At 33.6% G+C, this 27996-nt stretch overlaps 1 protein-coding gene across 13 annotated transcripts in view; it reads right to left on the bottom strand.

Moving 5' to 3' along the window:
• Positions 1–22555, bottom strand: part of LOC139513496 (cyclic GMP-AMP synthase-like receptor) — a 29695-nt gene extending 7140 nt beyond the window's left edge. The window contains exons 1-7 of one of the 13 annotated variants that reach the window (XM_071302066.1): positions 22460–22548; positions 19507–19559; positions 17334–17391; positions 7711–8004; positions 4066–4371; positions 2310–2531; positions 783–1040 (exon numbers count right to left, since the gene is read on the bottom strand). In XM_071302066.1, coding sequence (XP_071158167.1) covers positions 783–1040; positions 2310–2531; positions 4066–4371; positions 7711–8004; positions 17334–17376 — 1123 coding nt within the window. In that variant the 5' untranslated portion in view covers positions 17377–17391; positions 19507–19559; positions 22460–22548. Of the gene's footprint in view, positions 1–782; positions 1041–2309; positions 2532–4065; positions 4372–7384; positions 7413–7710; positions 8005–17333; positions 17392–19506; positions 19769–22459 lie in introns of those variants that run through there. The other 12 variants (XM_071302076.1, XM_071302075.1, XM_071302077.1 and 9 more) reach the window with 12 other exon arrangements.
• Positions 22556–27996: the final 5441 nt, after the last annotated feature.

The raw sequence follows: 27996 nt of genomic DNA, 5'->3' as shown, positions 1-27996 counted from the left end.
GATTATAGGCAAAATGGCAAAAAAAAAAGAAGTAAAAAACATTGGTACAAATTTCACTGCAATAGACGCGCATTTCAAAATGAGAAGTCTCTTCAGTGATGCCTAGGGAAGACTACCAGACGGAATTGTGATAACAAATAATAATTAATTGGTATAAATAAGATAAAAATATAAAGGATTGGCCTTTTTCATTAATAAACAACAGCGCCATATGGCGTGGTTTTGAGAGTCAAAATGGTGGAAAATAATATTCAACATATAAATGCCATTTTTCCATTCGTCTCCCTTAACGGGGTTAACGATGTTTATATTGAAAGATCTTGAAAATAATTGCATTTGAATTTTTTTCCCTCTCTCTCTCCATGCTGATTAATAATTTAATTACGTAACTTCTATTTTGAATAACGATCAATTCGCAGAAGAAGAAAAAAACACAAGTTGAAGCTTCTAAATAATGGCAACACTATTTTGACGCTGTTCAATATTCATAAAATCGATTAAGCGAAAACAAATCCGTGTCACAAACTAAAACTAGAAAGTTTTGTGCCATGGCGTTATGCATTTCTTCGTCTTTTTTACCCAATACATAGCAACAGATCGCGTTCCCTAAACTTATTTGGGGTTTTATTGTCATTTCAGGATTTTGTTATAAATGGCACATCGTTGTTCGTCTCTATTGAAATTAGTTAAATACTGTCAAAATAAAAGTAAACATGCACCTAAATATGGCCATATACTCGTGTTATCTCCAATTATATGTGAATGGACCAATTCACTATTACCTAAAACCGACCCTTCGGCATTATTGGACCTTGCCTCCACAATATCTTCTTTCTGGCATTTATCTTCATCTGCTGATGATTTTTCCTTCTTTCCAGGTCTTTCGGTACCACTTGTATGTTCTTTTATTGGTAAGACTGGACTATCATGTCCATTTTTCGCTGAAACTTTATGTGACTTTGAAACATGCTGTTTTAATCCTCTGTTTGTTTTAAATGACTTTTCACACGAATTACATTTGAACAAAGAGCTTTGAACACCTGTAAATTGAAGTTTAAATACATGTATATGTAAGCAGTAAATACGTAAATGAATACATAAATACACAAGTAGTACTTGTTAAAAGAAATTTTAAGAGAGTTAAGCCACTAATTATTAAATTGATGATTTTAGGAATTTTTGTTACAATCTTTCCATCACAAGCAAGACATAAAGAGAAACATTTTGCGTCATACATTCCAAGAAATAAAAAGTCAATGCAAATAACAATGTTTTAGATTTTAACGAGAGAAATTTATGTATTACTGAAAAATTATTACACCAGGGTTTTCGATATCACAAACTAGTCAAAACATTTACTAAATTTTATCATCGGTATAAAGACATCATTCGTAAATATAGCTCAACATGCAGACTTCTAATACGTTCAGGTATTTCACATCCAATTTTTTATGGAAATATTCTTTATAAAGCACAAAGGTGTCAGTATTCACCTCAGAAACTTACAAAACCTTTGAATAGACTTATTAAGAAGGGATATAATTACGATACTGTTGTCAAGTCATTAAAGATTGCATATTTTGGCGTTAATATTGAGTCACTGATAAGGTCTTTGCATCGGAACTAAACACATTTATTCTAAAAACAGTTGTTGGCATGACACGGGTTATGTTCTTCTCATATATGTTATGATGGTATGATACTAAACCCATAACGGGAAGGATTGTGCCTGATGTTCATATGATGAAATCATAATCTTTCAGTCAGTTTAATTGAAGTCTGGAGCTGGCATGTCAGTTAACTGCTAGTAGTCTGTTGTTATTTATGTATTATTGTCATTTTGTTTATTTTCTTTAGTTACATCTTCTGACATCAGACTCGGACTTCTCTTGAACTGAATTTTAATGTGCGTATTTTTATGCGTTTACTTTTCTACATTGGTTACAGGTATAGGGGGAGGGTTGAGATCTCACAAACATGTTTAACCCCCCCGCATTTTTGCGCCTGTCCTAAGTCAGGAGCCTCTGGCCTTTGTTAGTCTTGTATTATTTTAATTTTAGTTTCTTGTGTACCATTTGGAAATTAGTATGGCGTTCATTATCACTGGACTAGTATATATTTGTTTAGGGGCCAGCTGAAGGACGCCTCCGGGTGCAGGAATTTCTCGCTACATTGAAGACCTGTTGGTGACCCTCTGCTGTTGTTTTTTATTTGGTCGGGTTGTTGTCTCTTTGACACATTCCCCATTTCCATTCTCAATTTTAAATAAGCATGATCAACTTTCCTTGATAGGTACTGGGCTAACTCACTGTTACCTAAAACCGACTCTTCATCCTCATACGAGCTTGGTGCCACAATATCTTCATTCTGGAATTCATCGCCATCTGTTGATGATTTTCTCTTCTTTTCAGGTCCTTCGTGTCCATTTTTTGTTGAAACTTTGTGTGATTTTGAAACATGCGTTTTCAATCCTCTGTTTGTTTTAAATGATTTTTCACACAGATTACATTTGAACACAGCGTTTTGAACACCTGTAAGTTGAAGTTCAAATAAATGCATATGTAATCAGTAAATATGTACATAAATTCACTAGCATACAATTTGTATTTTCGGAGACAAATTATTCCATTGATGATTTAAGGAATTTTCGTTTAATTTTTTGCATGTACAACAGTAATTTAACTTTGTGTCATACCACCAAATCAAAGTAAGTCACATCCGGTTATATACGAAAAAGGGTTTAAAAATATTCCCATGAATTTGATTGTTGACCTAAACCCTGCATTTCATTGCAAAAACTAAAATCTGAGTTATAAACATATATCTCGGGTGTCTTCAAGGCACTAATCCTTTTTAGTTGCTGTTCCTCTGCAACATTTTAGAAAGTTCAGGTGACATGGTTGCTTCTTAACAGTATAAAAAGGGGTTAAAATTTATTTGGTTTACTTTCAGTGATGGTTATTATCTTATTGTAACAAACTCCATTTATTTATTTATATATATTTATTTCACATAGGACTATATTTTAAGTTAGGCCTTATTGTCGTTAACACCGGACTATATAGTCAAGCAGACCTCTCATGTATATCACGCGAATAGGCGCCTATTGCAATTTCACAGGTAAGATTCAAATCAGTCGACACATGGCCATTGAGTAAAGCACACGCTTGTGGTGAATCTAGAGTTTGTAAAAAAAGCAGTTGGGTCCTACAATTGTCATTATAGGACATGGATATCCCAAGGCGTATTATTACAACACTCAGAGGTTTTAAGCCCGGTTTTGATGTGCGTACAGCACGTAGTAAATACCGTCGACTGGTCGGTGATATATAGTTTCGGAGAGACAAATGGTGTATTATTAGTAATATGGTTACAACTCGGTGTTTTCTGATATCAATTACAACGCCTGGAGTCGGTGAAATTATACGTTAGAAATATTCAAAGAAGTCCGTTTGAATATAACATGTTTAACGAATCGAGCATTCCGTGCAGTATAATGAAGTTTCAAGTGGTCATTTCTCATTTGAAGTTATCATTGTAGTAAAAGTATAAAATCTAGTGTTCTTTTCTTCAATTTGGAATCAACCAAAACTGTGTGAAAATAGTTATTTGCTGTCCGTTATATATTAAAGCAATTCAAGGGGAACGACCCAAAGTTATTCTACAGTACGTGCAACGTTCAACCTTTACCGGGTAGTGTGCAGAGTTGATAGAGGTGTGCGGACTTTAATTGTTTATTTCAAAACATTATATTTAGTTCTGTTTTGTGTGTGTTTATTTAGTTATATTTGCATGTATTCATTTCATTATTTCATTTATGCTGAATTTATGTTTATTAAATTTATATTTAAATTTAGTTTGGTAAAACACTGGCCACTTGACAATCCAAAGAGCTTACTTCGTTACACTTATTTGTCATGAAATTTTATGTGAAATTGTAGTACTGGACAGGATAAAACTCATTCTAATTATTATTATTTTTTAAAGATAAATTATGCAAATTTTGTTGAAAAATGCCAATTTAAAAATGAATAATGGGGGAAAATCAATGGTGGTTTAACTCACAACTAAGCATGGACGTATCTTCGATGATCGGCGAAGATACAAGCTCGATATTATCTAAAACCGACTCTTCGTCCTCATTGGAGCATGTTTCCACACTATCTTCCTTCTGCAATTCATCTTCATCTGAATTTTCCTTCATTTCAACTGCTGCATTATCACTTGTATCTTCGTCTACTGGTAGGCTTGGATTATCATGTCCATTTTTCGTTGAAACTTTATGCGATTTTGAAACATGCGTTTTCAATCCTCTGATTGTTTTAAATGACTTTTCACAATGATTACAGTTGAATCCAGCGTTTTCTGTTTCTTCAAATTGAATAAATAACTTGAATTAGCATTTTCGTTAGTAAATACAAATATAAATAAACATGTAGCTCTTTGTTGAAAAACAAGTATTCTTTCATATAATTATATCAGTGAAATCGAAAGAACCTCCTACTTAAAGACTTTAACCGTTTTTTTTCCAAAACTGTTACCTACCACTTTTTTAAAACACACTTGTTTTTAGTCATCTTTCGTTGTTTGAAGCTAGACTGAAACAGTTTTAAGCCTGCATTGAAGTTCTGTATAAAAGAGAAAGTATATAAGAGCCATAATTTGGCCCCTAAAATTGCAGAAATGTAAAAGTCCTCAATTCATCAAAAAATATATATTAGATCTATACAACTTTGAAATTTCAGCCAAAGCATTTAATTTTGATTTCACTGATGTCATTGTAAACATGCTAAAATTTTCGAACTTGACCCAAAAAGTAAATTTTATACATACGTTTTGTTCAAATCAGTTATGAGCCAAGTCTACCAAAAAAGGAGATTTTACCTATATTGATATCTATGTATCTGACGAAAAAGATAAATGGAAACTTGGATGTTAATACTTTAAATAAAGGCAACAGTAGTATTAGTATACCGCTGTTCGAAATTCATAAATCGATAGAAAAAAACAAATCTGGGTTACAAACTAAAACTGAGGGAAACGTATCAAATATAAGACATATTGAACTTAACTTTGTTAAACCTTCACGGAATATGCAAAACTTAGATAAGAGCTTCCTCAAAGTCAACAAACTTTTACCCGTATTTCACTTCTAAATGAACTTTATAATTTGGTAGTCAAATAGCATTTCAGGGTAACCCAGAACAATATCATATTTCATTTAAAATTAGAAGACCAGTATACAAATATATCTAAAGATTTAAGATAACAAATGAGTAAGTTCGGTAAGGGCCTAATTATAAAGATTACAAGACAAAAACTGGTTTAAGTTGACTTTAAAGACATGTGATAAAGTTAAATAAATCTATTTTTGTCACAGTTTTATTCTTACACGTTGATTTTTACATCCCGAAAAAAGATCAAGATAAGAGATTTTGGTAAAATTTGATAAAATCAGCTGGATTTCAACCACATTTAGGACCAGGATATAGAGCGCAGGCGTCGACAAACTAAATATTGACATAAGACATGTAAAATGCCTTCACAAACATAATTTAAAAAGATCTCTGTTGTCGACGCATGCACTCTCTTTCCTGTCCAATAATCTATGGAAAATAAACTCATCATAGATACCAGGACTAAATTTTGTATATACGCCAGACGCGCGGTTTGTCTACTAAAGACTCATCAGTGACGCTGGAATCCAAAAAAGTTAAAAAGGCCAAATAAAGTACGAAGTTGAAGAGCATTAAGGACCAAAATTCCTAAAAGTTATGCCAAATACAGCTAAGGTAATCTATGCCTGAGGTAGAAAAGCCTTAGTTTTTCAAAAATTCTAAATTTTGTAAACAGTTAATTTATAAATATAACCATATCAATGATAACTCATGTCAGCAAAAAAAGTGCTGACTACTGGGCTGGTTATACCCTCGGGGAAATAAATCTTATGTACCCATTTTCATTGATTTTTTCGTAAAAAATCAGTATTAGTATAACTTGTGACGTCATAATAAAACGCAGGAACTTAAATTTTCAACAAAATGACTTGTTTCCTATCTAGTCACTTCATTAGCTATACTTTATAGTAATATTGTTCAATAAATCCTAATTTTAAATTTAAGCTAAAAAAGGGGGCCATTTTAGGACTTTACTGAACCTACTCCTTAATGTTGATAATCTATAACTTAACTAGTTAATATCATATAAAGTAAAGCTGAAAAGAATCCTAATAATTCCTGTTTAGGCAAAGATGTTAAAAGGCATATTAAAAACTAAGAATAGTAAGCAGATTTTAATCATTAGCAACGTCAGCATTCATCTATCAACCATTTTTAAAATGCGTTTAACTGATTTTGTTTTCTTGAATTCCCGGAATAGTAGTAGCGCTTTTCATTTTCTCTCAATGGCTTGCTTTCCTGTCATGAAACACTAGCATTCGTTTTACTTATTTTATATCTCAGTCTACATGTGCATTGATACTGTTTTTCCGGTGCTAGTCTTATGTCAAATACAATCATTGTTTATCAATAGCAATACAAACAGGTATCCACAGCTAGAGGATAGAGCGATAACATGACTTATCACATATTTTGTACTGATATGTACGTTTTTGCATGGCCAATAATGGTTGGTTATCAGCCCTCGAAATCCATATCAAGCCCCCGAGTTTAACTTCCGGTAAACTGTCAATCAAAGACTATTTGTAAACAAGTTGAACACAATGAAAAGAAATTTAGAAAGTTACAAATCTGCTGTAGAAGAAAAAAGTAGAAATCAACAGTGAAAATCACAAAAGTTCCCGTAAAATTTTGACGTCATAAAGAATTTATAAAATATATGACGCCACACTGGAATGAGTAGCGATATAGGATTCTTCTTAAGCATTTTTAACATTAGTAATGTAACATTTTAAAGTCGTTTAATATTAGAATTAATATATTTATTGTTAATCATTTCTGAAACTTTTCACAAAACGTTGTTTACCTACTGTGATACGAACTTTTTTAAACTCACAGTGATACATTTTTTATTTTATTTTCGTTAAATATCTTTTTGATTTTTGATGAAATATCAAACATAATTTGGTGTAAGCTATTTGTTTTCTCTTGCTTAAAAATATGTGATAAATAGATTATTACATGTCATTTTTCATATGGTCCCTGGTATCAGCCCACGACCAATATCAAGCCCTCGGGCTAAAGCCCTCTGGTTTGATATGGGAGTCTAGGGCTGATACCAGGGCAATATGAAAAATGCCATGTAATAATCTATAAATATTGATTGTTGATTGCGTAACGCCCACAGGCAAATGAAAGCGATAGTATAATAAGAACAAAAATTGAGCTAAACACACAAGTTGTTTTACCGATACTATGCATCATACCTTTCAGTTTGTTGACAAATTGGCTGATCTAAAAGGAAAGACAGCTATTTTTTTAGGTATATTTTCATACATATATTGTTTAACAAAGTAAAAAAAAAATTCGACATATATAATCATTATTTAAATTATGTAAATTAAACTAACTGGTACAACATTTTGAGATAACACGTCATTTATATATATTATAATTTAAAAAACTATCCCTAAACGTGTTTTAGAATTCGTCACTCAAGAAAAGACAAAACAACAAACCACTTTGAATACCGATACTACTTACTGTCAGTAGAAAGAAAAGACCCAAAATATATGTAAAAAAATGTACATACCTTGTTGATTGTCTGACGATTTTAATGAAGATGGCTCCTCGTCATGCATAACAGGAACTTTTTCTTTTGATATTATTGAGTTGCAGCCATCATGGTCTTGATTCTTGTCCAATTTTTGACATTGAAATTGTGTGTCAAATTTTGTTTCTTGTTCAATTGTTGATTTTGGGGTTTTAACATTGGATGTTATTTGACATGATGGTTTTCCGTGAATTTTCGATATGTGAATTTTTAAACCTTTTCCAGTTTTAAATGTTTTACCGCATTCAGTGCATTTGCATTCTTCAATTTCTGCTGCAAAGAAATATTTTTAAAAAGTAGATCCATATAATCCGTAATTGATAGGGATTTATTTATATCACACTTGTACAAGAAGGTATTTGTTCCATTATAAGGATATACACAAGGTGACAAGGGAAATCCCTGATGGAAAAACTTTAATGTAGATTGACCACACAACGATAAGTCAAAGATGAATAAGTGTTTTACTAGAAAATGATAGACTTATGAGAGATTAAGCTCACCACCATCTTGGCATAGCCAAAGTAAAACTTAAACTTGCTTAAAAGACAAAAGAAGAACACACATTTATAAAATGCAACGTGGAGAAGATAAAAGATTTACATCTCAAAGATCAATTCCGAATCGAGTTCAGACATAGAAATACGCAAAGATAGGTCAAACCCCCGGGGGGTTACTGACTATCCTTTCTGGTATAACTATGCCAACAGCACTTGCCAAATCATACCCTGTTCTAACCAGATAACATTGAAAGACATACCCTGTTTTAAACAGAAATATCGAAAAACATACCCTGTTCTAGACACGCTCAGAAAATGTATACCCTATGTGCTATACCTGGGTTCTAGACTGTATCTTAAACAATTAAATAAGCGATCTTGTTCTAGGCAAATACTTTGTTTGAAAAAAGACCCTGTTTTCACCAACGAACAGGGCATGAAAAAAGCGACCCTGTTCTAACCGGCAGACATGAAAAAGAGACTCTGTTCTAACCAGCAGGGCATGAAAAAGCGACCCTGTTTTGCGCCACACTCATACCACTAAAATATAGGAAGTAACCCCCGGGTCAAACCTCGACTTTGATAATGATGCAGTTAGATATATCACCATGGAAGGAAGAGTGTAAAGGAAAACAGAGTAGACAAAAGAAGAGGAAAGGTACTCATACAAGAGAAAAGGTTTAGTTTAAACATATTTTATTTGCTGAATTAAAGCAAAATGGATTAGACACAAGTAAATCATACTTATGAAGTCTTCTCCATAATACAATATAAAATTACAATAATAGTATAATATAATGGACATGCATATTAAGCAAAAAGTTTATAGAATATAATACTAGCTGTCATAGGTAAAAAAGAGAAAAAGAAAATTTGAAAAGTCATATGATTCTGTGACGATGACGTGTGTACTGATGATGAAGATGACGTTCCGTGCCAGTAACAATAACGCTCTATCAAGGCATTTATAGAAATCTGTTTGACCTTTTTTTTATAAAATTTTGAACATGTTTGAAAATTTGAATATTTTGTTCATTCGAAAGTTTCAAGTGTCCGCAAATTATTAGTTTTGTATCTAAAACAAAGTTTTGAGATAGTCAGTTAAGATTATTAAATAAGGGTTTTCTACATGATGTGTATTTTGGACAAACAAAGAAGTAATGGTAGACATCCTCAGTATCTGACCCACAATGATAAGAAGGATCATTTATGATATTAGCTCTAAATAGGTCATTGTTTAAGAATGAAGCGGAACATCTCAAATGCGTTAAGATGATATTCAATTTCCTTGGGCCGTACAAATAAAACGTTTCAATTTTACATAATGGCCTATCGTTTTTTAATTCTTTCTTAAATTTAGAAACAGAATCGACACTGCGAACTTTTGGATCAAGTTTATTCCATTCACGTATTGTAGATGGAATAAACGATTCAGTAGTTGTAAGGGAAAGTCTACAAAATGAAACAATAATATCATGGCCATTTTGCAACGGATAGTTGGTTGTACTTTGTACACATGGAGGTACACGATTTCATAGATACTCTGGTGCATGCTTTTTGTTCATGTTATAAAACATCTGTAATTTTCTTCTCCTTTTTCTTTCAAAAAGAGATTCCTAGCCAATCTTAGAATATAAAGTTTCAGTTTTAGTAAATATTGGTAGACCGGTTACTATTCTTGCAGCCTCTAATTGCAAATTTTCTAATTTATTTGAGTAGTCTATTCCACAACTATCCCACACTTCCGTGGCATATTCAAAAATGGGTCGAATAAAAAGTATAGTTTTTCTAAATTGTTTCGAGATAATCGGTATTTAAGTTTACGTAAAACATTTCAGTGTTTCTTTACACTTGTAATTATACTTTCAATATGATTGTTCCATTTTGCGTCACTACTAAAATTAACTCCTAGGTGCTTATGAGATGTACTTTTAAAGTGCCAGTCTGCCTAAGAATCAGGCAGTGGTGAAAACATGATAAAAAAACCCCACCCTATTTGACATTGATTTCAGTTCATAATATGTAGTTATGCTAAAAAATAACATTCATTTCCATTTTCCGTTCTGGTAATAGAAGATACAATTTGATAGTAATGCACTAGAAATTAACAAAAAAGGGGAGATAACTCTGTAATTTGCTATCATTCTAACCAATTTTCTAACCAAGTTATTTGATATTACCAGACACACACAAACAAAAGACCAATTATTTTTAACTCAGGAATTGATGGTTAGTATTAAATAGCATGATTAGCTTGGTGGGTTTTTTCTAATCATGTTTTAATTTTTACTTAAATTGCCTGATTCTTACAAAGACTGGCACTTAAAGGTATATTTTTACAATTTAAGGAAAAGCTAAGGTCTGGAATCTCAATATTTGAAAAAATCATAGTTTCGGTTTTACCTTGGTTAAATGACATAAGCCATTTTGAAGACCAAGCATCCAGCTCTTTCAGGTCGCGATCGATTACAATTTAATCTGTTCACCATCGTTACCAGAGTAATTGAATGATGTGTCGTCAGCAAATAGTCTACACAGTGAAGTAAGCTTATCAGCAATATCATTAATATATAAGACAAAGAGAAAAAGGACCAGAACTGATCCCTGGGGAACACCAGCTGAAACATTACAAAGGGAAGAAGACGAGTTCTGTATTACTACTCTCTGTATTCTGTCGTGTAGATAGTCCTGAAACCAATTCATTAAGTTACCGTCAATGCCATAAGCTTTCATTTGATATATAAGACCCCTATGCCAAACTGTGTCGAAAGCTGTAGAGAAGTCACAGAATACAAAGCAATTTATATATCTTTATTTTTCAAGGAGTTTACTATGCAATTGTATATTTCTAAGAGTTGATGGACAGTCGAAATTTTAGGGAAAAATCCTGATGATACTTATAAATTAATTTATTAGCAATTAAATGATTGTATAATTGCTTAAACACAACTCTTTCCATAACTTTTCCTTCATAACTTTTATTAAGGACAAAGGTAAAATAACAAACACAGGAGCTTAACAAAGCAGTGAAACAATGTTGTAGGAAAATCAAGAGAGAATAATTAAATGACCTTGCAACAGCAGCAGAATTTTCTGCATATACGAGCGGCATCAAAACCTTGATTGATATCACTAATAAAACTATTTGAAGACGCAAAGTCTAAACCAGGATATGATAAATATTGAAAAATCTTGGCCAATCTTAAATAACATATGAAAAGATAGAATGCATTCTTTATCACATTATAAATAGACCTGAACTAGATAGGACCATCAAAGTAGAATCAGGAGAGGATTTGAACATAAAAAAAGATAAATATATAATCAATAAATATGAAGTGTGAAGGACATTTTAAACTTTGTTAGCAAAAGAAAAGGGTTTACGTCTGTAGGAAAACCGGAGATGCATTACACTTCTAACTGTAGCTAGCAAATACTGTACCGATCGAATAATACTCAACCGGATAAAAATTTCAATAGATAAGGTTCCTCGAGATGAACAAGCTGGTTTCAAATCAAACAGATAAAACAGAAGATCTACTGAACAAATAGCAACTCTTCGTACAATCATTGAACAGTCAGTAGAACGTCAAGCATCCCTCTTCGTCGATTTTGAAGGAGCATTCGATATGTCGACAGAAAAGGGATGTGGCAACTGCTTAGGCATTATGGATTACCATCTAACATGATCAAAGCATTGTATGAGGATTTCACAGTTCAGTTTATACATGAATCATCATTCACAAAGTTAACCCTTTCCATGTTATCACTGGTGGTAAACAAGGGTGCCTACTTTTTCCTACACTACAACCACTCTTGATAGCTTAAGACTGGGTAACGAAGGAAACACTAGACACTACACATAGAGATTTACAATGGAATTGTGTCAAAACATAAAAGGCACGAAGACCTAGACGGAGCAGACGATTTGGCTCTGCTGTCATATCTTCAGAAGACACGAGAGACAGTACCACCAAACACCATGAAACAGACAAAACACAAGGACTAACAATCCATGTGATGATTTTTTTTTTTGAAAGATAAAAGATCAGAAAAGGTAGGAAAGTTTTAATTTGACATTTCTACTTATTTCGGAAACATCTTGGATAAAACTGGTGGAACAAATGCAGACATCAAATCAAGAATAAGTAAAACTTGTTTTAAACAACGACAATAATAGAAAAACACTAATACTTGCATCTTCAACACGAATAAAAAAATCAGTACTGTTTTAAGGGGCTCAAACCTGTAGTTTTACAGCAGGAGAAAAATAAAGTATCGAGGTTTTCATCAACAAATAACTGCCGCGGATACATTTGAAAACTTTTGAGGGATGCAGCATACTGTGGACAATTTATATAATGTTCCAAAGTCACCACCATTCCTTCAAGTCCACATAAGCATAGGATTAAAACATTTTCTGAATCTTTGGAAAACAGCAGTTGAACTTTGGAATAGGAAAAGTCTAAAAATCGTAAAGTTTTGGAAACCAAAATTATTGTTTCACCGCTATTTAGGCTATTTCACTGTATTAACAAGCATGATAACGTAGCAATAGAATTCAAGTACATTTGCACATTGATGTGCCCCACCTAGGGGCATAATGTTTTTCGGTCTGTATGTCCGTCATAACGTTCGTTCGTCCGTATGTCTCGCTTCAGGTTAAAGGTTTTGGTCCAGGTAGTTTTTGATGAAGTTGATATCCAATCAACTTGAAACTTGGTACACATGTTTCCTATGATATGATATTTCTATAATTGCAATGCCGAATTAGAATTTTGACCCAAATTTTACGGTCCACTAAACATAGACAATGAAAGTGCGATTTAAGAGAGCCGTGGTGTAGTGGTTAGTGCATCGGACTACTAACACAAAGGTTCCTGGTTCGATTCCCGTCTTGGATGAAAATTCAGAAACTGAATTTTCGGCTCTCCCTTGACGCCATTTGCGAGTATGGTCTCGAGGAAACGATGATAGTCAGTCGCAAGGGGACGATAAATGGCTGACCCGTGTTAAGAGAGAGCCACATCTCTTGCACGTTGAAGACACCCTTGTAGATTTCGAAAAAGAGGAGACTAATGCCACTACAAGGCAGCACTCGCATCCGCAAAGTGGAAAGGGATTAATGTAAGTTGCAAAACTTGTTTCCCAATCCACTATAAATAAATATGTTTAAACTAAAGTGCGAGTTGGGCATTCGTGTACTATGGACATTGTACACGGATGACCCAATCGCTTTATCATTTTATTTACGTTTTATTAACGTTTTGATAAGTTAATTTTAAAATTCTTTAACTACCTGGACTGTAAAATTTATAGTTTACATATTGCGATAACGTTTACAAATATCCGTAACATATATCGATTTTTCCCTGTGCTTGTATCATCCAGCTAATCTATTTTCCAATTTTTTTTCTTTTTGTAATTTTGAGGGGTTGTACAATCGTTGATCGTGTACACTATTTGACGTTGAAGAGGTCAAAAACGTTTGAACAAGACTAAGTAAATGTACATTTTAATAGGAAAATACTACAGATAAAAAGGTCTCTTATAAGTGGCGTTTCAATCTGTACATTACGTACTTATTCTTTTTAAAATATTCATCTTTAGAAGGGAATCATATATATGTCAAGTAAGGAAATCGAAAAAACTTCATTCAACTTAGAATTAGTGTTCATCAGTATGTGTCATCAATCATTCTGGGTGAATGTTATTGTCGTCCATCATTCTGGGTGAATGTTATTGTCGTCCATCATTCTGGGTGAATTTTATTGTCGTCCATCATTCTGGGTGAATGTTATTGTCGTCATCATTCTGGGTGAATTTTATTGTCGTCCATCATTCTGGGTGAATTTTATTGTCGTCCATCATTCTGGGTGAATTTTCATTCTGGGTGAATGTTATTGTCGTCATCATTCTGGGCGAATGTTATTGTCGTCCATCATTCTGGGTGAATGTTATTGTCGTCCATCATTCTGGGTGAATGTTATTGTCGTCCATCATTCTGGGTGAATGTTATTGTCGTCCATCATTCTGGGTGAATGTTATTGTCGTCCATCATTCTGGGTGAATGTTATTGTCGTCCATCATTCTGGGTGAATGTTATTGCCGTCCATCATTCTGGGTGAATGTTATTGTCGTCCATCATTCTGGGTGAATGTTATTGTCGTCATCATTCTGGGTGAATTTTATTGTCGTCCATCATTCTGGGTGAATTTTATTGTCGTCCATCATTCTGGGTGAATGTTATTGTCATCCATCATTCTGGGTGAATGTTATTGTCGTCCATCATTCTGGGTGAATGTTATTGTCGTCCATCATTCTGGGTGAATGTTATTGTCGTCATCATTCTGGGTGAATTTTATTGTCTTCCATCATTCTGGGTGAATGTTATTGTCATCCATCATTCTGGGTGAATGTTATTGTCATCCATCATTCTGGGTGAATGTTATTGTCATCCATCATTCTGGGTGAATGTTATTGTCGTCCATCATTCTGGGTGAATGTTATTGATGTCCATCATTCTGGGTGAATGTTATTGTCGTCCATCATTCTGGGTGAATGTTATTGTCGTCCATCATTCTGGGTGAATGTTATTGTCGTCATCATTCTGGGTGAATTTTATTGTCGTCCATCATTCTGGGTGAATGTTATTGTCGTCCATCATTCTGGATGAATGTTATTGTCGTCCATCATTCTGGGTGAATGTTATTGTCGTCCATAATTCTAAGTGAATGTTATTGTCGTCATCATTCTGGGTGAATGTTATTGTCGTCCATCATTCTGGGTGAATGTTATTGTCGTCCATCATTCTGGGTGAATGTTATTGCCGTCCATCATTCTGGGTGAGTGTTATTGTCGTCCATCATTCTGGGTGAATGTTATTGTCATCCATCATTCTAGGTGAATGTTATTGCCGTCCATCATTCTGGGTGAATGTTATTGTCGTCCATCATTCTGGGTGAATGTTATTGTCGTCCATCATTCTGGGTGAATGTTATTGTCGTCCATCATTCTGGGTGAATGTTATTGATGTCCATCATTCTGGGTGAATGTTATTGCCGTCCATCATTCTAGGTGAATGTTATTGTCGTCATCATTCTGGGTGAATGTTATTGTCGTCCATCATTCTGGGTGAATGTTATTGTCATCCATCATTCTAGGTGAATGTTATTGTCGTCCATCATTCTGGGTGAATGTTATAGAGGCATTGTCTTTCTTATTTGAAAGGCCTTAAAGGAAAATGTTATGAAGATTTTACCAGAGTGATATACGTGCACAGGGAAGAAATATACTTTACAACAATTGTAAATTGAATTGTATTGAAAATGAGTACCATTTTGTTTTAGTATGTCCTGCCTTCAGATCATTGAGGCTACAGTTTTTACCAAAATATTATTGTTCGTGGCCAACTAATGAGAAAGCTGGTATTTCTTTTACAGGCTAGCTCAAAGAATTTAACTAAAAATGTGGCAATTTCTTAATGCGGCATGGAAGTTTAGATCACAAATAATCATTGCATAGCAGTTGTAATTCTGTGCTTATTATGTCCACATTGTGTTGTTCTCTGTTTGTTTACTGTCATTATTGTAATTGTATATTATGTTATTTTCCTATAGCATTATGTTTGCGTCTGCAATAAAATATATTCATTCATTCAACAATCATACATAAGACCTGATAATTGAATCAGTTAGTACGTGATTTAGTTTCTGATATGATTAATAGTGATTTGTGTTTGATTAATATTATACAATCGTATGATAAACATCACATCTGTAAATATTGTATCCTGGAAATAAGTGGACATTTCCTCATACTTATGTATGATTTTATTATTTATAGGATGGGTTTGAAAATGTTATGGTTATTTAATATGATACCATGCACTCGTCTTTTTCTAAAACAATGAAATGAAACAGATATTGATGAATTTATAGTTATAACGTATAACACAAAAATTGCTTATATATGTACATACATATTCCCTCAAGAAATGAGTCATCGTTAGACTTCAAATTTAATGATTGTTATTTTAGGTCTAAAATTTTAATTAACATGTCCAAAACATGGTGTTAAGAAGTTTAGAAACTTCTGTGTAATTTTCAGCCGTCATATCTTAGAGTGTGCACTAGTTTCTTTCTTAGCCATGAGACGTCTATATTTGCTTGTGATGTAAAAGCATATTAGAATTGTATGTCGGAATGTTAATTTTTTCTTCAGATTTATTTTCTATCTAGAAGCGAAATATACCAAAGGAACATTCAAACCTACAAGTCGAAAATAAACTGACAACGCCATGGATAAAGAGAGAAAACAACAACAGAAGATCAACAGTACACACAACACAACGTAGAAATTAAAGCTAAAGACTGAGCAACACGAACCCCACCAATAAACTGGGGTGGTCTCAGATGCTTCGGAATGGTATGCAGAACCTCATCCACATGTGGCACCTGTAGTCTTTCTCATATTAGTTCACACTCGCTGATAAGTTTAATTCGGTAGATCACATTCGAAAACAATGGGACGAGTTATAGGTACCAGGTACGACAACTGAAACATATCCGTCGTCACTTGTGAAACTGACAATCCATTTATAACGGTTAACCAAATCGTGATGGCGTCCGTCAAATTAACGAAGAAATGATTTCAACAATTAAGCGGGACTCTTGTTTTAATAGCTACATTGTGAGCAGCATCCCCTATCAAGGAAGTCATGATAGGAAATACAAGCCATGGGAATTTCTGTGATTCTTTAAAGTAACACATAGGGACAGTTACTGGCCAACCTTAATGATACGAGGTTATTTGTCAATCACCAAGGCGACATTGCTATATATGTGTGATGAAGTGTTTCAGATGAAACGGTACAAATTATACAACAATTTATTCCCTTTTGAACACGATCACTATTATTTCTCAAAGTGAGAGGTATCATTCTTAAATGTAGCAATGAATTGTTGAAACCATTTGTGGAATATGATAAAAAAAAAAATATGATCTTGGTTAGTGGAATAACCTACACGATATAGAATGTGCAAAAAATAATCAGTTTTTCTCATGATTCATTTGATGAACATTCAATTTATCTACACTTACGTTCAGTCTTAAACTCGGTTTCACGTTTTCCATATTTTGACATGATTTCAACAATTTTCTACAATAGAGAATATAAAGTCATTACTTTGATGTGTAAATGCATTTATGGTCCTTTATATGAAAGATTTTTAAATTTGTTTTTGGTGAAATAATAATGGTGATTGGTTGTGCTGTAAACTCAAAGAAAGAACAAAACACAAGTTATTTTCGGTAAAACAAATATAACTCTCATCCTAGTCAAGTTATTATCAGCAACATTAAACAGAGGGTAATTTTAATAGAAAGAATGTCTTGTTTAGATTGCTACTGAATTAATATAGAAAACAAAACAAAACAAAATCATAAATATCAAACTATTACCAACATGCTTGGACAGCTGTTACCCATTGTGTAATTTAAGGGCAGTTTCGAAAAGCGCCCAGAAAACTAAAAATAACTGAATATTTCAAGACTTTTACTTAAATTAAAATGAAATATAAATAATAACCTCATTTGACTTTAAAATGTTTATATCATAAACAGTATTACCAGTATTTGTAATGTCCAGGAAAATAAATATTTTATCTACGAAACAATGGCATGCATATACATAGGGTGCACCGTTTGTCTTTGATATGCAAATGTATTATCATTGGTACTTCCCATTTCCATACATAGGATGCACCCTTTGTCTTTGGTATGCAGATGTATTTTCATTGGTACTTCCCATTTCCATACATAGGGTGCACCGTTTGTCTTTGATATGCAAATGTATTTTCATTGGTACTTCCCATTTCCATACATAGGATGCACCCTTTGTCTTTGGTATGCAGATGTATTTTCATTGGTACTTCCCATTTCCATACATAGGGTGCACCCTTTGTCTTTGGTATGCAAATGTATTATCATTGGTACTTCCCATTTCCATACATAGGGTGCACCGTTTGTCTTTGATATGCAAATGTATTATCATTGGTACTTCCCATTCCCATGCATAGGGTGCACCCTTTGTCTTTGGTATGCAGATATATTATCATTGGTACTTCCCATTCCCATGCAAATTTAAGTTAAAGCAGTTTTATAAGCATTGACATATCAAATTTCCTTTGTTTTTATTTGGTGGAGTTCCGAAGTTGGCATCTTCGCTAGCCAAGGGTTACGATCCACTGCCGCTCCCTTCACCCTTGGCGGATTGAGATAAAATTTCGGAGACACAAGGTAAGAATTTTTATTGGTTGCAGTCAAAACTCGCTGCATCCAATCAAAAAGCGCCTACAACATGATCACATGTAAATGCATAAAGTGTTTGTAAACAATTACCACGTGTTTATTGTGCAACAAGTCTTTACATCCCTACACATACGACTATATTTAGTGACAACTTGAATGTTTTTAATCAACCAATAGAAGTTCCTGTGTATGTTTCATGCACAAATGCATGAATGTTGACGTATATTTTCATTTCCGGCTTTACCAAGTATGTAGAATCTAGATGCTACCGTGTTTTTACCTCCAAATTGAAGAGTTCAAGTGCTACCATTGGTCAAGAATAATGTATTCGGAATGGGCGTGATTTTTATCTTCCGATAGATGGCGCAACATTGTTATCACAAATGTTGGCTCAATCCGCCAAGGGTGGAGAGAGCGGGAGTGGATCGTAACCCTTGGCTAGCGAAGATGCGAAGTTGGAATCATGTTATTTGTGGTTGCTTTTGTTGCTGTGCCATATTTATTTTTCGTTTATTGTAGTATGATCAATCATGCCGTTTAGTTTTCTTTTTTAAATTGATCCGCATTTTATCATGCTTTTTAACTTAATATGCGGTATAGGTTTTGCTCATTGTCGAAGGACGTATGTTGACCTGCAGCATATATTTTATTCCAAATTAATGGGCTCACAACGATCAACAAGAGATGATATATATAAACAATTTAAAAAGTACTGAGAGAAAGTATTACTTGATTGATAGAAAATGAATAAACACATATATAGTTCAAGTTTTAAATTGCGTACGCAAAACGCGTTTAAATTACCAGATAATTTAAAAAAAACAAAAAAACTTTATACATGTATGTTATTCATAAGAATACATCTTGCACATGTTGTATCATTCGATAACATTTGCACAAGATAATACATATGACATATAAAGTTATTTTTATACAAAGAAAGAGGCAAGTACGTGTTACTTACAAGTATATGTCTGATTATAATTATAAGAAATCCAGCCAAATACTTCCATTAATCTACAAGTTGTAAATAAAACACATGTCGAATTCTACTTTCGATTTAACCTGATTTAAAATACACAAATTTTCTGTAAACTAAAATATTACGTCATGTAGGAGCGTGTTTCCTAGGTCAACAATCCTTCAACAATTATGCTTACCTAGTAAATATAAAATGGGAAATCCTCAAATGAGATATAACGAGTCCAGAACCAATCCTATATATACCAATACATATTCTTAGTATTTGACTTTATTTCATAATCTATTTTGTTCAATTCAATATTTTATCATAAATATTTGTTGTTTTTTAAGGTGTTTCGGTTAAGGTTTAACTACCAAGGCCAATGAAAATCAATACATAAATGATCACATATGGGAATTTAAATGTGTTTGTTTCGAATATACATAATATATATTTACATTGACAGAGTGTAGATAACATTGAATTCATTACATTTCCGAGGGTGAGGATGGGGTTTTACAGAATAAAGAATAATGGGTGAAAATATAAAGAAAAGAGAAAAAAAAAAGGCCAAAATAGACCCCCAAAAAATAAAGAATAGAAATAATGAGGTGCTACGTTATATGAAATAGAGAATAATGGGCAAAAGGTATAAAGAATAGAGCAAATACATGTGAACCTAAACATTTAAAGAATACAGAAATGAAAAAATGAGAACCCCTATCAAGAATCTCATGTACAACTAAACTGTAATGAGACACCAATCTTACATAAAATCAAGAGGTCGTCTTTATCTGAGGGTCTGGTTGAGGTTATATGCAATAATGGATCACGAATATAGCAAAACGTACAAAAAAAAAGAGAAAAAAGGCCACACGGGTCTATTAGAATAGAGAAAAATAAATAGAGAATAGAGAAAAATGGCTTCAAACATTAAGGACAAATCTCCCACCTCTCACTCAAAATATGGATAATTTTATGTTAAGGTGGTTTATAATTCTGTTTGGCAGCTTCAGAAATAATAATTTTGTACCCTTTTCGACTAGAATAACTCCTAACGTTAACTGCTAACCGGACAAATAACAAAGGAGTAGGTCCAGTAAGACCCCTGTTTGCCCCCAAAATATAGCAGTTTTACAAAATTGTTAAAATGTAAACTTTTAATCATTTATTGGATAGTAGAAAGGTTCTGCTACATTTAAATTCTCCCTCATAAATTCGTCCGAATTTAAAACATTTCTAATCTATCTACATGGCGAAATAAGAGGCAAGTCAAAATGTAGGTTTGGTTTGCTCGCAGTAACTTCGGGTTTGCTCGCAGTAACTTCTTATTTTCTGTGCGATACAACATTTAATTATGATAATAAGACATTACAAATATATCCCAGCAAATACACATCTAGATATTCCAAACTAAATCATTATAAATAAATAAAAATAATATACTATGCAGAACGTGTTGTTACTTTGAAGTTACTGTGAGAACCTCGATACAAATTATCCAAGTATCGGACTTATATACCCCACCCGTATTCCCGCCTATGAAATGCTCGTGCAGTACTCACTAAAGACTTATATATAGATACTATCCAACCAGTTCTTCAAACTTGTTTTACAACTTGTTCTACAAACCACAGTTACTAAAGATAGAAAAAGATAAGGGAAAACCCCAAATATAACGGAATAGAAATAAATAAATATGGGCTCTTTTTGCCAATACAATGCACATATATTGAGAACTATCACCATTAATTCATGCTAAATTACTGAAATCTTCACAATTCCAGCATTTTAGTTAAATTTTAGACGGTTTCCGTGTAAAACGAAAGTGGCCGCATTCGTGTTCATCCAAAATATTGAAATGGAAGTTGTATTTAATGATAATACATAACATATATAAAGATTGAGGATGAACACGGATGCGGCCACTTTCGTTTTTGACAAAAACCATCTGAAAAGTGACATGTTTTCGCATATTTGGTAGATTTCTCATATTTGAGCCAGAATCGGATCGTTTTTAATGACTAAATAAGTTAAAATCTTTCACATAAATTAATTGCATCATATGAAAAAGACACTTAAAATCTTTCGTCAGATGAAACTGAAATTTGAGGCCAAAATCGGTCCTTACCGGACCTACTCCTTTCTGCAAACATTAAAGTATACAATATTGATAAACTGTCGTCACAATATTAGATATATAACAGGTATATATATATATATATATATATATATTGTTTTCAATTTAGACTTGTTTAGTTCGGGTTTATATGATCCGCGACTCTTTCAAAATTCACGAGTATATCCTAAATCAGTGAGGTAAATTATGGCCTTCCAAATACCGTTTCGATTCCTAATATCACTGAAGAGACATTAATTGTCGAAATCAGATTATGGTGTATGCAATCTTTTCCGAAAGTTTGTTGTTTTCTCTTTGGCAATAAATTATTAATAAGGTCCATTTTATTTCATCTGGTGATCCGTTTATTTGGCAATCGCCACTGGCAGTCAGCAGGGTTTGTATAAGAACATCAGTTGTTTGACCTGCTAGTCAAATGCGTTTTGTTTAAATATACTTTTTCACTCTCTAGGTCTTTTGGAAAATGTTGTTTATGCTGTATTTAGACCCCTCTACCACAAAATTTGTTTTGTATGCACACGTATACAAATTGCGGCTTTATCCAACGCAATCATAGGATTGAATGTTATACTTTATAGCGGATGTGGTCGATTGGTCTAGAGCTCTGGAAATTGAGGCAAAGCGTTTGATGCTGTAGTGAATCAAAGGTGTGAGGTCGAATCCCGGTGAGGGACGGACAAAAATTTGCAGCATAAAAATCTAACTCTAACACTGTTAAATTCTCAGACTTATATAAATATTTGTATTTACCCTGTATCTCAAAAACACTGAGATCAAGTGAGCATATATATATATTGTATGGTTGTCACTTACCTAGACCTGTTTGTATGATATACTTATTCCTAGTGACTGTATAATGAATTGAATCACTATCCCATACGGTATATACAAAATGTTGAGTTAGATTAATAACAAAAAAGCTTTGGTTGAACGGTTCATGAGTTAATGCACGGACAACATTTGATTGCCGCCCGCCCGTCCGCCCGACTGCCCGGCCGCCCGCCCGTCGTACATCCCCAAATCAATAACCGACATTTTTGTCACAAAAATCCGGTTAATAAAAGTACATTGTGTATAAATAAAAATATAACATCTACACACGCTTAAACACACGTGTCTTATGTCTATCTGTAGATTCACCTTACGTGACAAGGTAACACTACGACTATTGAAGTTATATTTGATCGAGTGGTCTAGCGCTAGATATGAGGCGTACAGCGATTGGTGCTGTCACGGTAGTGTATTGAAATTGAGTTCGAATTCTGCTGAGGGACGGACAAAAAATTGTCAGCATAAAAATCTATAACTCTAACACTGTTGGGTTAAATTACTATATATAATATATATGTTTGTGTGGAATTTAAGAACACAATTGATATACTAAAAAGGAGAAAAATTTAATATCCTGACACTTCCTTTAAATAATAAGGTTTAAGGGGCATTATAGTCATTTTGTTTCAAGTTTATTATTATTAGCTAAAACAATCGCTAATACAGACTAACAAGACAAACGTAATCGCCTCGAGTGAGGAAGGTGTCCGACGAGACAACATGTTATATGATCCAGGCGCGTAGCTACGTTTACGTCAAAACGCCCGGGCGTACACTTAAATTTTCGTAAAAAGAATGTTTTCATCTCAATACATTAAGAAGAACTGGTTAAAATCATATTATAAGCCTTGCATATCTTTCTTCAATGGCTTTTATAATTGCAAATAAAAGTGACGAAATTTACTTTCCAATCAAAAAGTATCGTATTATACATTTGTTCATTTTCTGTCAAAGTCTGAATCTACTGTGAATTCTAATTACTTTCCCTTTGTTTAAAGCTATTCATTATCTGTTGAGATTTGCTTTTTTGTCGAGTCTGCAACTTTTTAGTCTCGAAAGCGAGACATAACAATCCTAAATTCCGTCGGCAGCGTCAACATCTTGGTTCAGCATGTTGTGAAAAGTTTTTTTTAGACATCAATGACTGTCAACTATTCATGAAATTTTACGAAAGTTGGATATATATTTAATTTTACCGTATTTACTGATGAAAGGAATTTCTTTTTGCAGTTAACAAGTAGATACAGTCTAGGGTTTTTTGTTACACATCAATTACATTGTCTAACCTTCATCGAATTTTTTTCAGTTTACGGACTTATCTTTTCGCAACTAACAGACGGTCTGTTTAATACATTAAATGATAATTTTTTAAACCTTCATAGATTGCCATGAAACTTGGCAGAAGAAGATCATGAAAAAATATCTAAAGAAAATGTTTAATATTCCTAAATCCTGGAATGGACTGATAAATGGATTATTTTTTGCGGAAGCAATCATAGGCCCAGGCGAGATCTGGGTTCTACGAAAACCTTTACGAATTTTCATAAGACACCCGAAAACTATCAAAATTAATTATTTCATGTATATTAACGAAATTTGCACATGAAAAGGGGTCTTGATTGAGTGATTGCTTTACCCCATGGTTCCTTTTAAACATATTTAGAGTAACTGGTTTGGACATTTTCTCTAAAACCAAATCAACACAATGAATAAATTAAACATAAAAAAGATAAACAAAATAGACTCTTAAGTACTAGTATGTTGCTATTGGTGAGTTTTTATTGACAGAAATGGTATCTCATTCTTGATAACTCGTTCACTTCAGAGGGGCTTTGCCCCTCGAACCCACTACCAACAGGTGCTATGACCTGGACACGATGGGGCCCTCAGACCCCTTGCCGAGGTTCGGGCGTACACTTAAAAATGGCCTAGCTACGCCACTGATGTGTACGTAGTTCATTCGATTCAGGATAGTCTTTTCTTTTTTTTTTTCTTTTTTAAATTTTGATCAATTTCAATAAGATAGCAACCCAACAACACGAAACAAATATCTATGGGCCTATAAAAGATTGACATCGGCCTTGATTCTATAAATCGAATGTGAAGTAATAAACTTGGGGGAAATCCTTTACATCAGTTTTCTTCTTTGTTTTTTTTTAATTGCCTTGAAACAAAATTAGAAATGTGGTGTATCTTGTTGCGTTGTTCTGCATTGGTGATTTTCGTTGTATCTTTTCTTGTATAATGGAAAGAAAACCTAAAAGAAACCTAATAGGACAATGGTGTATGAACAAAATCCGATATGGAAACTACAATAGAAACTTGTATATACTTTAGTTTTATGAAGAAAAAAATGACAAAATCTCTCACTATACAAAGCCTTTCTAAACATTTACAATACTCAAGGATTTGTATAGTAAATCCTTGCAATACTGATGTATGTTTAGTGTTTGGTATTTACATAGGCTTTTTTTTAGGAAAAGCATTATACCTAGAATTTAAATCAATTAATACGAATTGATGTGCAAAAAGTGGCGAACAATTAGTAGCCTACATGGATATATACTATTTGCACAGCTAGTGTCCTCACGAAGTTTTTCGTAGTCGTGTCCCAAGTTTGTCAAAAACAAATTGTTCACGCTACTTTTTAAATATCTTGCTTAATTCTTCTCTGAAAATTCAATACCTCTCAAGTAGCCGTGAATTTTGTTTCATAATATTATATTAAGTGAAAATAGTGTCACTTATTCAGTATTCTGTTCTACTATATTTATAGAAGAAAACATCTAGAAAGATAGGCGGAAAATACCAAAGGGTTATTCAAACTCAGAAGTCGAAAACAAACCGTCAACGCCATTACTAAAAAAGAAAAAAAAAAGGCCAAAAAGACCAAAAAGACAAACAGACAAACAATTTAACACAAAACACAACATATAAACTAAAGTCTGAGCAACACGAACCCTACCAAAAACTTGGGGTGATCTCAGCTGCTCCGGAAGGGTAAATTGATTCAGCTGCACATGTTACACCCGTTAACATAGACATATTCATTCACACAAGAGGAATATTGAAATTTTGGTAGTTTTTAATGATTTTGGTGCTATGTCAAGATAACTGAAAACTCATTCTGCTCTGTTCTTTTTTATGACGGAAATGATACTTTATTTCGCACTACGCATCTGATCATTTTGATGTTTCTATTGGCCATACACTCGATTTTTTTCAAGATATCACTGATATCATTTACTTAATAACACCTGACCCGAACAGTTCCTTGAGATACCCCAGAATCAACGGTCTGTTGGACCTGTTTGATGTTGTTCAATTTACCACGACTCTTTGCTTGCGGAAGCATAGGAATGAGTAAATCCAACATTGCATGTGTTTTACCTGGTTTCCTGTAGCTGTTTAATTTTGATTTAATAGTTTATATGGGGCGTTTTCAAAATATGAAATAAATATATCTGTAAAGTGTTCTTAACGATTTTTTGGCGCAATACATGTAATTGCAACGACGACATTAACGTAAATATATATAAAAAAAAGAAGATGTGGTATGATTGCCAATGAGACAACTCTCCACAAGAGACCAACATGACACAGAAATTAACAACAATAGGGCACCGTACGGCCTTTAACAATGAGCAAAGCCCATACCGCATGGTCAGCTATAAATGGCCTGAAATGAAAATGTGTAACAATTCAAACGAGAAAACTAACGACCTTATTTATGTACAAAAAATGAACGAAAAACAAATATGTAACACATAAACAAACAACAACCACTGAATTACAGGCTCCTGACTTTGGACAGGCACATACATACAGAATGTGGTGGGGTTAAACATGTTAGTAGGATCCCAACCCTCCCCCTAATCTGGGACAGTGGTATAACATTACAACATAAGAACGAACTATAAAAATCAGTTGAAAAGGCTTAACTCACCAGATGGACACAAATACACTTGAAGTGGACGTGGCCGGGTACTTGTACATCCCAACAGCAAAAAGACACTAGGTAGTACTCGCAGTTAACTGACAGCTAGTTCAAAGCCACTAACAACCAACAAAAAATCATGCATCTAAGACGTAACCATTGATGGTACTATAATAATCTAGACGATAACGCATTATGTTGGAGCATACTATATGTTGCAGCATCCTGCAGTGAATGCATGTTTGAGATACTTGAATAGCGGAAATGCACAAATGTCTCCTGTTGTCCATTCATCACGTATCATGCTGGAATTGATAATTGTTGAAAAAATGGTGAATAATAATATGATAGCTGCTTCATTTTATATTTTTTTTAACATTCTATAACCTATTTCGTCTGGCCCTCATACTTTTTATGTATTGAATCAATATTCTAATTTTGTTTTCGTCCATACTTAAGTTATTATGTCTTTCCAATTTGGATGTAACGGTTTATTTAGTGGTACATATTTAGTTGATGTCTTCTTAGTTGATAAAATTATAGTGATATATTCATTCAATGTTTTTGCTCTGTCATGGTCGTTTTCTGCTAGTTCTAAGACCTGCTTTAGTCTTTAGTGGTATACTTTGAGAGTTCTTTCTTTAACTGACCTGGCCCTGCTACGTGAGCTTTTCTCATCACTTGGCGTTCGTCGTCCGATTTTCGTCTTTGTTAACTTTTACAAATTGTCTCAGTCTCTGAAACTACTGGGCCAAATGTTATTGACCATATGTCTTTTAAGGAGTCGCCCGATAGTTTTGGTTAAACTTTGCAACAATTATCATCGGTGTATCTAGTTTAAAAATTTAAAAACTGTGTGAAAAACATGTCTAATCTGCAATCGGACTCGGACTTCTTTTAAAATTAGGTTAACTGTGTATTGCTTCATATGTGTTTCTTAATTCTACATTGGCTAGAGGTATAGGGGGAGGGTTGGGATCTCACAAAATATATTTACCCCCCCCCCCTTTTCCGCATTTTTTCGCCTGTCCCAATTTCAGGAATCTCTGACCTTTGTTAGTCTAGTTTATATGTTTTGGAGTTTAGTGTGACGCCCATTTTCACTGAACTAGTACACAATTTTATTTAGGGGTCAGCTGATACCACCTCCGGGTGCGAGATTTTCTCGCTGCGTTGAAGACCAATTGGTGGCATTCTGATGTTGTCTGGTCTTTCATCGGGTTGTTGCTTCTTTGACATTTTTCATTCTCAATTTTATTAGAATGTTGAGCTCTACCTTATATAGAAACTTTTAATAGCAAAAATTACCAGCAAGATCTATTGATGTTCATAGTTCTTTTTTCCCTCCCCTTAAATTCCGTCTATATAAAAATTTCTTTCCGTTTCCGTTTCCGTTCCGTTTTCCGTTTCCGCCGTTTAGCAACACCCAGGAATATGACAGTTGTTATTTATTTGTTTGATGTGTTTGAGCTTTTGATTTTTCGATTTGATTAGGGATTTTAATTTTTTCCTCGGAGTTCAGTATTTTCGTGATTTTACTGTTCGCAAGTATTTCATCTTCATTTCCTTCATGCTGATAAAT

This window comes from Mytilus edulis, chromosome 2 (assembly GCF_963676685.1).
Source record: "Mytilus edulis chromosome 2, xbMytEdul2.2, whole genome shotgun sequence".
Lineage (NCBI taxonomy): Eukaryota > Metazoa > Mollusca > Bivalvia > Mytilida > Mytilidae > Mytilus > Mytilus edulis.
The sequence above is the reverse complement of the archived record's forward strand: the minus strand, read 5'-3'. Positions and strand labels throughout refer to the sequence as shown.